The sequence below is a fragment of the Melospiza melodia genome, chromosome 18, assembly GCF_035770615.1.
Source record: "Melospiza melodia melodia isolate bMelMel2 chromosome 18, bMelMel2.pri, whole genome shotgun sequence".
Lineage (NCBI taxonomy): Eukaryota > Metazoa > Chordata > Aves > Passeriformes > Passerellidae > Melospiza > Melospiza melodia.
This window is the reverse complement of record NC_086211.1, coordinates 13,324,851-13,338,563: the sequence shown is the minus strand read 5'-3', so window position 1 is coordinate 13,338,563 and position 13,713 is coordinate 13,324,851. Positions and strand designations below refer to the sequence as shown.

The window sequence follows — 13,713 nt, the reverse complement described above, 5'->3', positions numbered from 1 at the left end:
GAGATGGACAAGTTAGAGAACAGAATGGAGATGGATTGTGTCTCATCTTCTGTATTTTCTTTGAAGATAATGGTATTTTTGTCAAGAGGGAGAAAAGGTTATATTGAAATGGCGAAGAGAACAGAAAGAACATTAGTTCTAACTTCAATGGAATAAAAAAACCAGGTATTGGTGAGTGCCACAGAGAAGAACATAGAGATAAAGTTGTGAGTGGCAGAATTGTGTCTGAGATGAAGGCCTGTTGTTTAAAAGGCTAGTTAAGTGTTGGAATAGGCTATCAAGGCAGATTAGTTGAAAACTGTTAAAACCAGATTTCCTCACAATGGTGTAGGTTATTTTATATTCTTCAGAGAGAGGGACTGGATGATTTTTTTTTCCTAGCATTTCTGTAACTCTCTAACTCTTTTTAACTCTGGTGGCTTTGATCTGGGTGGTTGTTCACTGTGGAACATGTCATGAAAGTGCTGAATCTTAGGGATGAAAAGCAAAATGTGCCTCTGGAATTTATATCCTGATCAAATATAATTGTACTTAATCTGGGCTTTTCCCCTCAAGCTTTTCTAAATAATCAAACCTTGTCAGACAAAGTGATAGCAGTGTCTAGCAGGGTTTCCTGTCCTTTAAAAAAATCTTATCTATTACACAGTGTTTCTTAGTCATTTCAGCTTCAGATTGAAAAGCAGTCAAAAGCACATACTGACACAGGGTTTAATTGTTTTCATCTGTCTATTGATTAAGTGTTCAAATGTCAGAGTCCCAGAGCTGTGATATCTAATGCTTAAAAGCTTGACTGAAATCTTCCTACCTTTATTTTTGTAGGACCTTGATGTTGGAGCAAAGAAGGTGAAGTTGTATGTTGATGAGAACCTTGTGTTTGATGGTGAATTAGAGAGAGGCTCTGGAGATCTCCTTGCTGACCAGAGCACCACAATTGACCTCACAGATCACAAGCAAGATAGCTCAGCCTCTCCCTCAGCTGAGAGGAAGGAAGGAAATGCACCTGCAGGTCCAGACAAGAAAACAGACCTACTTTTAAAATGCTCAGAATCAAACAGTGCTTCATTGAACTGGACAGCTCTGCCAGAAGAGAATCTTCTTGAGCCTAAGATGAACTCAATCAGCTTTACAAAGAAAAATTTATCACAGTTAGAGGATGATCTAAAAGTGCCCCCATCTCAGGTTTGTATAAAAGATGCCAAAGAGGAGGAAGCAGCAGTTGCAGAGCATGTTCAGTCTGATGATGAGCTTTGTTTGAGTGAGCAAATGGAAAGGTTAACAGGAAGAAAACTGACTGATTCTGCAGGTGCAATTCCTTCTTGGTTGCAGTCATCTTCCCAGGTAACACAGAATAATCAAGACACTCCCAGTAGGCAGAAGCCTCCGTGGCTTGCTACAGAACAGAATTTCAACTCAAGATTTCAAACACAGCCAGATGAAATCATGAAAAACTTCTCAGATCTGATAAATGAGGATGTCAAATGTCAGAGGCATGAACTGGGAAGACCCAATAGTAGAAATGCAACTGGAGATGGGAGATCACAAACGCTGACCAGAAAGGATGCTGATGTGGACTTGGACATTTTTGACTCCCTTTCTAACAAAAACTGCAGTTTGCAGTACCCTGTGAGTGGAAGGAGAAGTGTCATGTGTGGTAAAAAGCTGGGATTAAACACTACAAATCTTGGAGAAGATGATTCTGCTCTCAAAGGTAAGAGTCACAATAGCAACCTTAGTCCAAGTGCTGATGTATTCTCCATTTTGCAGAGGCACAAACTCATTTTAGGTGGAAGGGACTTCTAGAGACTCCTGGAAGTTTAGACAGTGGATATTAGTCTGGCTATTTGTGATATTTTCCTCATGAGAATACTCAGTCTGTCTCCTACACCTGATATGAAACACTCTTCAGAAAAATTTGCATTCTGATTTAGGGGCTTTTAATTTATTTGGAGCAGCTGGAAGATGAAATTTCAGTAAATTACATTCTAAAAATTGACAGTCCTGTAGACAGCAAATGTTTGCTAATATCAATTAAAATCTGCAGAGAGATAAAGAAGATTACATCCCAAATTTGCAGAGTTTATTTGTGTAGTAGCTTTGTGTCTTTCTTGGTGAGAATAGATGCTCAATATATTTATTCAGAGTGAATGGAAAATTACCCTTATTTTTCTTCTCCGCTCATAATTTTATAAACCTCTCCCTCAGACATCTGGCTTATTTATGAAGAGTTTTCTAATAAATTAGCTGTTGTCTGCTCTGTGCTGTTGATTATCCTTGTCCTCCTTCCCCAGACCTCCTGCTGGAGGTGGATCCAGCTTTGTGCAGTTGTGTTCTGGCTCTGGCAGGACCAGCTGTGTGTCCCCAGGGAACAGCAGGAGAACTTCCCAAGCTCCCCTTTATCCCAACATCTGGCAATCCATGGCTAGGAATTTTTCAGGGTATGAGATATTTTTGTCTTTAACAAGTGTAAATAACAGAAAAGTAGAATTTCTTACCCACAAGCTCTGGCTTTGGCTCTCTTTCACCCAATTTGCCTTTGCTTGGGGTATATGTTTGTCTTCCATTTTCAGTTTCAAGCCATGTCACTCTGACTCCTGGGTTTTGGACCCTTCATGCTCCTTGCTTGGCATTCTGTAATCCTTCAGCATTCAATATCTTGTCTCAAATGAAGATTTAATACAAGAACAACAAGACTCAGAGAATTGGAATAAGATGTTACAAAGCCACAAATTGAAATTTTGAGAGTGATTGAACATCAGAACAATTTACATGAAAATGTATCTTGCTGTATATTGAATTTGGGTGTTTACATGCAAGTAAGGGTGACAAGGGACAGCAAATTCACCTAAATGAAGGAGTGTCAGTTCAAATTCTACAGCTGGTACTGCAGGGCTTTTTCAGACAAAGGTAAAATGGTTCTTTCTAAACTTAGAATGTCTGAATTTTTCCTTGTCTGACCCTCTGTGGAGAAAACAGCAATTTCATCAGTGTGTCTGAAGTTATACCTCAAAGAAGAGAAGAACAGAGGAGTTTGGAATAGGTGCCACCTGCCCTTCACCCACTCCACTCCCTGCAGCCCCATTTACTGTTTCACACATTTCACAGTATCTGTTACATGAAAACTTTCATGTTGTGAAAACTGTAAATAAATCCCACCTTGAGAAGTTCTGTTCAGTTGTGAAAATGGAGATAAATTAGGAATTTCAATGCAAACTACAAGATGAGGGTTATAATTTTTCAATGTAAATTTTCTCTGATTTTGCTCAGAGCGGGTTTTCCTGTGGTGCTTTAAGCTCCTGATGTGTTTTAGTCCCTGCAGCCACCCAGCAGCTTTTGTTCTCTCTGCTGTGTGTGCAGGGTAAAGCCATCTTCAAATGGAGCTGAGAGAGCTTTAACAACAGGAAAACCTTTAAAATGTTTCCCTGAGAGGGCTGGATTTTAATTGGCCTGGGGCTAAGAGAAGGGCAGTGGAGGGTGGGACAAAGGGAAGGCTCAGAGGCTCCTGAGGATGTCACAGCATGGCTTTGGTCACTAAATGCTTCACAAGAACAACAGGAATTAGTAACAGCACGTACAGGCTTGGCTGGAGTTAATGTTGCTATAAAAACATCAATTTTTCTTTGATAACCAGTTTAATGTGCGAAGGAAATGGTGGGAGTACGCTGATAAAATTTGCAAATAACATATAATTTGGTTTATTATGAGTTAAGAAGATTGAAGAACTGCACAGAACGATGAACTTGAGGACTGGAGCAATGGAATGCAATTCAGTAGAATGCTTGCAGGCTCATCTGGGGACTAATAACCAAAAATTAAGTTGTAAGCTGAGTAATCATCAATTGCAAATGACCGAGGAAGAGAAGACTCATGGTTGAGTAGCTGATGGCAGATTGAGTGAAATGCTGGGGTGAGCAGTGATTGGAGCAGTGCACTCCCAGGATGGATCAGCAGAGGCATTTTGGCTACTTGGGAAACCTCAATATCTCCAGACAGGCACTTGTGAGAGACCTCACTTGGAAAACTGCAGCTCTGATCATCCATTTTCAGGGAAAGCTGATTACCAAGTGGAACAGATACAGAGGAGAGCTTTTAGAATGATTTGGGAAATGAAGCATGTGATTGCAGCATGGAAATATGATTGCTGTTTATAACTGCAGGGGAGTAAAAAAAGAGATTAACACAACAGAGGGAGAAGAAAGGTGGTTTTTTTCTGTGTAGTCTTGCCCCAAAATGTAGTTTTCTAAAGTTTTGAGAGGAATTGTGTGTGGGGTGTGTGGCCATCAGAAGCTGAATTGGTGGTTCAAGACACTCCTGAACCCACAGAGGAGCTGGATGTTTGAGGTGTCATTAATCAATAATGCATTTTAGATTCTTGAAAGATAAAAGTCACACACTATAAACCTTCAGCCATTGGTGTCTGCTTTTGGGCAACCTCTGCTTTCCTTTGAGAGCTCCACTTCTCCTCTTACCAGTCCTTAAAGTAGGACTCACAAACCTTTTAAATTCCCCTTGCACTGCCCTAGAAGGGGTTCAGGATTGTAACCTCTGGACTGTTGGAAGTATTTCATATTTGTAAAGAAATGGGAAAAACTCTCCCAAACTAGGAAAGTCAGTGGATGGTAAATACTCCTCTGTACTCTGCTCATTCCAAAATTTTCAAGCTTTGACATTTTCAAGGGGTAAATATTTGTACAGTGCCTTGTCCAGGTGAATTGTGAGTATTGCTGGGGATCAAGCACCTCTTGGTAGTGGTGTGAGCAAGAAAGTGACTTAAAAATGTCTGATATTCTCTGAAATATGAACCTTTCCTTCATGTCTGCCTTTTCCTTGTGGTGTAAGGAGGAGTGCCAGGTTGGTCTCCAGCCTTTCATTCTGGAAGACAACCCTTTTCCAGGTAGTTTCCCATCTGCTCTAAAATTCCTTATTTTATCTCACGTGTCCCCACTGTAAGTGGTTATTTGCCATAGATAGATTAGGAACATTGCCTCTTTCCAGTATTTCCAAAAACACAGTTAAAAGTTAGTCTTGAGCAGTCTTTTGGGAAAATTTTGTTTTGCATTTCACAGCAATTGGCATTTATTCTTGATAACCATTTGTTTTAGTATCCACCCAAGGACACTGTACAGAAGTAAAATCTGGCCCATGGGCCTGTAATTGTTCAGTACTGCACTTCCTTTTCTTCATTTATTTGAAGGAAATACATGAGTGACTGCTTTATTGAAAACCTTGGTTATTATCTGTTCTTAATTGTTTTGAGATTGAAATGAAGCAGTGCCCCAGTGCAGCCACAAGGAGAAGATGCTTTGCTCCCACTGGGTCCCTCTGATTTGTTGCCCTCCCATTGTTGCATTCCCATTGGATATCTTGTAATTATTCTCTTTCTACATCTCACACCTGCTGAAAAATAGGAAAAATATTTGGACATTACCTGCCTAGAATGCAATGCTCACCTCATCCTGCCTGTCTGCTGAACCTACTCCTTTTCCCACCACTTTTCTTTATATACCTGGGGCTCATTTTGAGAGGAAGAACCAGCTTTTCTCTGTAATGCTTTACATTAACCAGTTCAGCCATTTCCAGCTGTATGAAAGACCTGCAGAAATGCAGAGGGATGATTTAAACTCTTGTGACAGGCACACAATAAGTATCACTGAGCAAAAATCCCAATTTCTTTAAGGGCTGAGGCAAGAATTCACAGCCTCTACTTAGTTGCAGTTTGTACCGTGGCAGGAGTTCTCCTCCATAGGTAAAAGTGATTTTGTTCATTGTGTTTGAGTGGGGAAGGGGAACTGGGACATGTAGTCTTTGTGACAGAAATGCAAACTAAAAGTGCTGCTGTCAGAGAATTTCCCAGTGAGGTACACAACATCATTCTGCAGAGTCAATGTTGGAGTGGTTTGCTCCCTGTTTGTACATTAAATGCCTTTGTAATGTTGTTTTCAGATGAAGACATTCCCATCAAGGACGTAGCAACCTCTAGAATGAAGTGGTGCAGTGAGCAAGAACACACTCTGCAGGAGTCCTGGAACTCCTTGGTGAAATTTAATTATTCCCACCGTGGTCGGATCTCAAACATGGATTTTCAAGGGGATATTTTTGATGAGTTCCTCCATCAGCAGAAAATCAGCCGGCCTGGAGAAAATCAGAGAAAAGAGGGACTACAAACACTACCAAAGAAGCAAGAGGAAGAAAATTCTGTGGAGATCCAGGATGGAAGTGATTTTAAAATCCCAGTTTTACCTTATGGGCAGCACTTGGTGATAGACATCCGAACAACATGGGGAGACAGACATTATGTTGGTCTTAATGGAATTGAAATTTTTAGTTCTAAAGGAGAGCCTGTTCAGATTGCAAAAATAACAGCTGAACCCCCTGACATAAATATTTTACCAGCTTATGGAAATGATCCCAGGGTGGTAACCAACCTGATAGATGGGGTGAATAGGACCCAGGATGATATGCACCTCTGGCTGGCACCATTCACCCCTGGAAAAGCTCACTTTGTCTTCATTGACTTTGTGGATTCCTGTCAGGTAGCCATGATTAGGATCTGGAATTACAATAAATCCCGAATCCACTCCTTCAGAGGTGTGAAAGACATCATCATGGTGCTGGATGAGCAGTGCATCTTCAAAGGAGAGATTGCCAAAGCCTCAGGAACCTTGTCTGGAGGTAGGCTATCATTTCTGATTTTCCTTGTGGAAACAGCAGTACAATACAAACAAAATACATTTAGCTTGCTTGTTATCATTTTCCACTTCAAAGCAAGCTGGCACTTTGTTTGGTGTTTAATTTAAAAACATAATGCAAAGCCCATTAATGCATTCTTCACTGATACTGGGGATTTTAGCAGCATACAGAGCTAATCTCCATTTTTAACTATGTTTTAGCAACCAGTTTGTGTTTCAATCCCATCAGATAAGCACTAGAAATTTCAAAGTTGCAGCTTTTTGCTTGTTTTCACATACATGGTCTTTTGGAAAAGGTGATTGGGAAGCTTTTTTCCCCATTTGCTTTTCTATGTATCTGAAATCTGACTGAATTCTCTAGTGAATTCTCTAATTTTCCATTAGAGAAATGGAATTTCCATTGAAATGAATGACCATTAGAGAAATTGTCCAGAGAGTTTCTGGATAGCCCAAAAGCTTCAGGAGCAGTTCCTGGTCCTTTGACAAGAGTTTCCAGCACGGTGTTAGAGAATCCATTAGAGAATTGAAATTCTCTAATTTTCCCTCTGAATTCTCTAATTTTCCATTATGCAGTGTAAGTTTGAGAGTGAAAGCCATAGTCAGTATCAATTTGCCATACATTATCTTTAAACACTGCTGCAAATTAAATGCAAAGAAGGGCCAAAAATAATTTTTCTCATTATTTTCTTTTTGCATTATTTCTCCATTTAATTCTGTGTGTTGCCTTCAGCTCCAGAGCACTTTGGGGACACCATATTGTTCACTACTGATGATGATATTCTTGAAGCCATTTACTACTATGATGAGACATATGATGGAGAAATGGGAGATTCCAGCTCCCTGAGATATGAGGAAGAGCTGAAGAGGCCAACAACTGCAGACAGGGAGGGAGATGAGAGACCTTTTACACAAGCAGGGTTGAGAACAGAGGAGCAACAGGTGGGGGCCTCTATGTTTAAAACTCTCTATAAATGTCTGTTTGAAATATGGAAGTAATAGCCACATTTCCAGGCTGGAATAAAACTGCAGAAGAACTAACACAATTATTACTATTTTAAAGACATTTTTTCACCAGATCAATAATTTATGTTATTTTTTTAAAGCTCTAAAGGTCCTCCAAATTGTGGTTTCCCTGATTAATTAATAAGCTTATTTCTTTACTTAATTGGAGAGGGACTAGGGGGAGTTCTTTATGATTTAGGTACTCTTGAAGGTTTCTTGTCTGTCAGTGATTTTTCCCATACAGCTACTTCTGTCATGAGTAGTTGTCCTCCCTGGCCCTCCAAACAAAAGATTTTTCCATGTTTTCCATATTGTGGGTTTCTTCCTCCACAAATTAAGGATGTTAAATAAGAAGGGTCTCTTCCTCTCAACTCTCCCCTTATTTTTCCTCTTTTTTTTTGGCTAGCATCATCACAGGTGTGGGTGCATTTTGCATCATAAAAACTCCTCTTTTCTAGTCCATGCAGAAGGCATTTCCCTCCTTGGAGGACAGCTGTATTTCCAAGCACTTGAGCTCTTTCTTGCCTTTTGCCATCCCAGCCCAGCAGTCCAGTGTGTGAGCAAAGATCCCACAGGATTTTCTCAAGATGCTGTGTGGCATCTTTGACCTGTTTTCCTTAAAATTTTCTACTTTCTCAGAATCTTCCTGAGCACCCTCAGTGAGGTTGTCTTTTTCTAGGGTTCACACTCTTGTGTGTCAGGAGATTCAAAGCTGAATCAATCCAAATTCCAGCCGCTCCAGCCAAGATCTCCACAGGGATGTGTGGTTCCTAATGAGCCTCCTGTGGTTCCAAACCTTCCCCTTCTGTCCTGTCCTCTTTTTCTTGTGGCTCACAAGACAAAAGGAGATCCAGTGGTGTTGGAATTTGAATCTCGCTGTTAAAACCACAAGTCAGTGGCTTTAACCCTTGTGCTTCTGCAGGAATTTTGATCCCATCTTTGCATGCAGTAGCTGAAACTGCTCAGAGCCTTGCACAGTGCAGGGTTTCATGAAGACAAACTGCAGCTGACCTTTCTTTTCCTGATCATGTGTTTATTGTGAGCATTCACCAGGTCCTCTCCCATGGCAGAAGCTTGGCCCTGGGCTGTCTGATCCTTGCTCTGATCCACAGGCCCTGCCTTCATTTTGCTGCTCAGCTCTGATGCCCTCCACACCCTGCTGTCCCTCTGAAACTGCTCTATCAGCAGAGGAATAACACAAGCTGTTGTGACTGAGCCATTGATCTCCCTGTCACTGGGTGTTTGCTGGTGCCATCCAGATTTCTGTAGGGGGATGTTTATGCTCCCAGAATGATACAGATCCACTGCACAATTTGTCTTCCCCAGCCTAACCTTGTCAGACCATTATTGACCAGTTAGAGCAGCCCTGCTGTTCATTGCCCTTTATTCCCTGTTGCACATTCAGTAGATGAAATGGTGGGTTTTACTAAAAACTTTTCAAAAGCTCTTACAAAAGTGTGTTGCTTTTCTGTCAGTGTGTTATCCTTGGCCATCTTTCTGTCCATGAATTCAAGAATCCTTAACATTGTTGATTTTATAACAGATCAGACCTGTGGCCACTGCACTTGATTCAGCTCTGGGGCCAGCAGTGGCTGCTGAGAGAGAAAGAAAGAACAGCACAAACATAGAGTGCTGTTTCTCTGGAACACTCATTCAGCCCTCAGAAATGTGTCTCACAAGGACTTTTTAACTTAACCTCTGTGTTTAATATCATGCCACCGATTTTTATTGCATTAATTCATCCACCAGCTTTTTGAACCCACGTGCACTTTTAAAATTTACAGTGCTCCGTGGCAAATTTCCCAGCTGAACCTGCATGGCACAAAGAACCTCCTTCTGTTTGTTGCTGGCTTCATTTAATGTTCTCTGGGTTTTCTGTTGGAAGAAACTAAGCAATTATTCCCCACTCCCTTCTTCAAGCCACTCAAGAGATTTATACCCCTGTGTTAGTCTTCTAAATCTTTTCCAGAGTGGTTGCTCCTAGGAAGGTGTTGAACATTTGGTCAAGTGTAAGATCATGGTAATACTTTCTGCTTTTTATTGCTTTTCCAATATCTCCTGTATTATGGTGGTGTTTTGTTTTAGCCATAAGAATTTAAGAACACAGGTAGGACAATGCCCACTAGCAGAAGTAGTTAAAATAGTAGAAAATGAGACCATATCTGAAAGAAAATACATTATCACCAGGAAGGGATCTGAGTAGATAAGAAAGGGAGAAAAGAGGTGATAAGGTGCCTTGGCACAAATGGTTTATGCTCTGCTAGGGAGAGCATTATTTTGCAATCAGTAAACCCACTGTCCATGAGTTTTGATTTTCAGTAAAGATGCAAATTTTAATTCCCAGCCTGGTGTTTGAGAATTGCTGTGAGGAACAGAACTGGCTTGTGAGAGAGGTACCTACCCCAGTGGGAGGGATTTTGCACTGTGTAGGTTCTGTGGGTTTATTTCAGAGCCCATTTCTTGTTCAGTCTCAGCTGAATTAGTTTGATTCCCCCAGGGACATTTGCTGCCACATGAAGGATATTGCAGTCTGGGAGCCCATGAGATCCTGGGGATCAGTGGTTAAATTGCAGGGATCTAATGGAACAAGGAGACAAGCGTTGACAAGTCTTTATTTATTTTACTTAGGCACTGTGTAGATCCATTTGATGTATTGTGGCTGACTGGAAGTTTATTTCTAATGATGAATTAAAGAGAAAGAGTCTGGACTTCTAATTTCCTGTTTGGCCTTTTGACTACTAATGAGGATTGAGCTGATGTTTATATAGAGCTACTTATAAAAATGCCAAGATTTCATTCTAATCTACTGTTATTTATTTTGGAGCCAATAATGGTATCTGTGAAGTTAAGATTGTTTTCTCTGTTTTACATTTTTCCACAGAGAGCAGAATTTGCCATTTTATCCCACTCGCTCAGTGAAGTGAATTCTATCTGCAATCCTTTGCCATTTTTGTCTTTACTACCCTGATTGCCCCAGTGTGATCAGCAAATTTTGTCATCTGTTTCTTCACTTTTCTGAGCAGCATAGGCAATTTTTAATTAGCATTGCTAGAGCACAAGCACAAGCTTTTGGACAAGTTTGCTTGTTTGTTCTGCCTCTTAATTCCTGAGAAGAAATTGTGGTGGCACTCGCTGGTCTTGACTTCCTTCCAGTCTCCTTGTGTCTGCAACAGATTTGCAACATATTGCAAATACAGCATATTATCACTTGCTGATGGCAGTCAGCAGGGAAATAAGTGTTATTTAAGGATTTCAGCCTCTTTGAGAAGAGGTAGCTCACCCTATGTAGTCTCCCATTTCACATTTCTATATGCACTAAGCTAAAACCCTGCCCTAATAGTCTGGGTTTTCTAAGAACCCACCTGATATTTTACACTTTGGGTCATGTTTTCCATTTTTTGCAGGACAGCCTGGGTGGGGAGGCAGGGGAGAGATTGATATACAAAAAGAAACAGGTACAAATAGAACTTTTATACAAATATAGATTTTATAAGCAGCCAGTGTAATACTGAACCTGTTCCTTGACTTTCTTTATAGGTTCAAGAGCCAGACCCTGTCTCTGAATGCACACCAAAGGAAACAGGAATATTTACTGGGAAATGTAAGTTCTTATATTCACTTCTTGCTTTACTGGCCTTCCCCAAAACATGTTATCAAGGATGATCTGATTTGTCAGAGCTGTAGAGCACTTTGTGACAGATGCCAGGTCTAGAATAAAGAAGAGAATTGAATATTTAAGGCAGAAGCTTTGTTTGCCATGGCATTTACAACATTATATTGCAACAGTTGGCTTTTAATCTCAGAAAAACAACATTAGCCATTTGCCTAGTCCCTGAATGGGAGTTCTAATAGCTGTGTCCCTTACCCAGTAATTCTCTCCCAATCCTTTGTATTTGTGTAGACTGACTGAATTTTTTAGATTGGATTGACAATAGAAACCCTAGAGTAAAGCTAGATCAGAGTGTTATATCCCTGCTTAACCACCTGATTTATTATCCTGTACCAAACCAGCTCTCTGTGGGCCTTTCAGCTGTTGTCCAGAGAATTTCTGGATAGCCCAAAAGCTTCAGGAGCAGTTCCTGGTCCTTTGACAAGTGTTTCCAGCACGGTGTTAGGAAATATTTTTACCCTGAGAGAATTGAGAGGGTTTGAGATCTGCCAGCCTTGGGGACAGGAAAACATCCCCTGGATGCTGGACTTGTTCTGAGCTTGGAGCTGGATTAGACCCCTCCAGAGGTTCCTTTTCCCTGTGTCATCCTCAGATTGGAATCCTAAACTCTGGGGAATATTAAATCTGTGTGGATGGCTGCTTTGCACTGGAGAACAGGCGGGTTCTGCTCCTGCCTGCTGTACCCTGAGCACTTTTATTCTCAGCGCTGGCCTGGGGACTGGTACCTGCTGTCAGTGCAGCCAGAGCTCCAGATTTGTCAGCTGAAAGCTGTTTTATTTCTTTGTGTCCCTGCAAATGCTGATGAAATCTCACTCCCAAGTGAATCTCTGTGTGTATCAAGACTTGCTCTGGGTTTTTAGGGGTAACTGGGCTGGAGGGTTTAAGAGGTTTAATGCTTGTTTGTTTTGCAAACATAAATTATGACTACTGGTGCTTCTTTAGACATTACATTAGATTATTTGTGGGCTTCTGTAGTATGTGAAATGAAAGGCAGTTCTAATTTACAGGGATGGATTTTTATGGAACCTGATCAGATTGGAATTTTACTTGTTATATCTGTACATGCTATTTCTGTCTTTTCATTAAGGCATAAAACAGGTGGAACAGGAGATTCACATTCAGTCATTTGTCCACCCAGCTTTTTTCCTGTTTATTTTCTGGAGATACAGCCTAATCAATATTTGTGCTTTTCACTGATGCTATCCCATGAAAATTCTTCCATATGTCCAGTTCTGACATGAAGAAAATAACTTAAAAACATTAGTAAACCACATTTTTCTTTGCTTTAACTGGGAGTAGGTGTTTTCTAAAAATATATGGATTTCTGAAAGGCTGGATTTAAATGAATCTATACAGTCATTTAGCTGGTGAAAGATGATGGATAGACTTCAGACTAATGGGTCTTCTCTGCATCTGCATAATCACAAAATCTGTCATGTAACTGCTTAAATGTGTCACTGGCTGGCTGGCAGGGTGCAGTCCCACTAATGAGGCACTTGGGAACGTGCTTGATCAGCAGTTGTGGAATTTCAAGTGAACAGGGTGTTGGTGGCACATGAAAGGGCTCTGACACAGATTAAAAGAAGCTGCTCTTACATGGAGGTGGACAAACAGAGCAGGAAAAATCCAATTCCTGCATATAAAGTGATTTAATCTATACAAAATATCCATGCTGCTAATCACTGGGATTTGCACTCGTGTTTACATTGGTTATCACTACAGACCAGTAAGTTTCCAGAGGCATTAAATCTTTATTCCTTTATGCAGGCCTGCAACTGAACTTCACCATGACCTGGGGAGACTCTCATTACCTGGGGCTGACAGGACTTGAAGTGATAGGAAAGGATGGTCAAGCATTAAAAATCAATGCAGAACAGATTTCTGCTTCACCCCAAGACTTAAATGATCTTCCAGAGTGCACAGGAGATTCCAGAACATTAGAAAAGTAAGTAACCAAGGACTTGGGATGCATTTTACATCACATTTTCTGAAGTGACACATTTCTATAAACTTATGTTAACACATGTTAATGTGAACATGATTTTTATCCCATCGCTGCTCATTCTTGGAATTCACAGGCTGTCCAGGAACAGCTTGTTGTAGAAACATGAATGAGATGTTTCCAAAAGATGGTGTTTGAGCTGGGAGATGAGAACATGCCTGCTTGGTTTTTCTGCCAAGGACTTTCCAGGAAGGAATGTGGGTGTTCTGTAGCATCTGTCTGTGCATATTGAGTGATATTTATGCAGGATTTCTGGATAATTTCAAGGAAAAATTGCACGTTTGCAAAGAGTGAGGATGTGTTGTGGAATTGCACAAATAGGTGCCAATCTTTTGGCCAATTTGCAGCACTTT

At 40.7% G+C, this 13,713-nt stretch overlaps 1 protein-coding gene across 10 annotated transcripts in view; it reads left to right on the top strand.

Annotated features, from left to right (window-relative positions):
* Positions 1–13,713, top strand: part of KATNIP (katanin interacting protein) — a 56,536-nt gene that overhangs the window by 25,813 nt on the left and 17,010 nt on the right. For all 10 annotated transcript variants that reach the window (XM_063171152.1, XM_063171155.1, XM_063171156.1 and 7 more), the window contains 5 exons: positions 820–1,708; positions 5,941–6,669; positions 7,417–7,625; positions 11,226–11,289; positions 13,126–13,303. In XM_063171152.1, the coding sequence (XP_063027222.1) occupies positions 820–1,708; positions 5,941–6,669; positions 7,417–7,625; positions 11,226–11,289; positions 13,126–13,303 (2,069 nt within the window). The remainder of the gene's footprint in view (positions 1–819; positions 1,709–5,940; positions 6,670–7,416; positions 7,626–11,225; positions 11,290–13,125; positions 13,304–13,713) is intronic.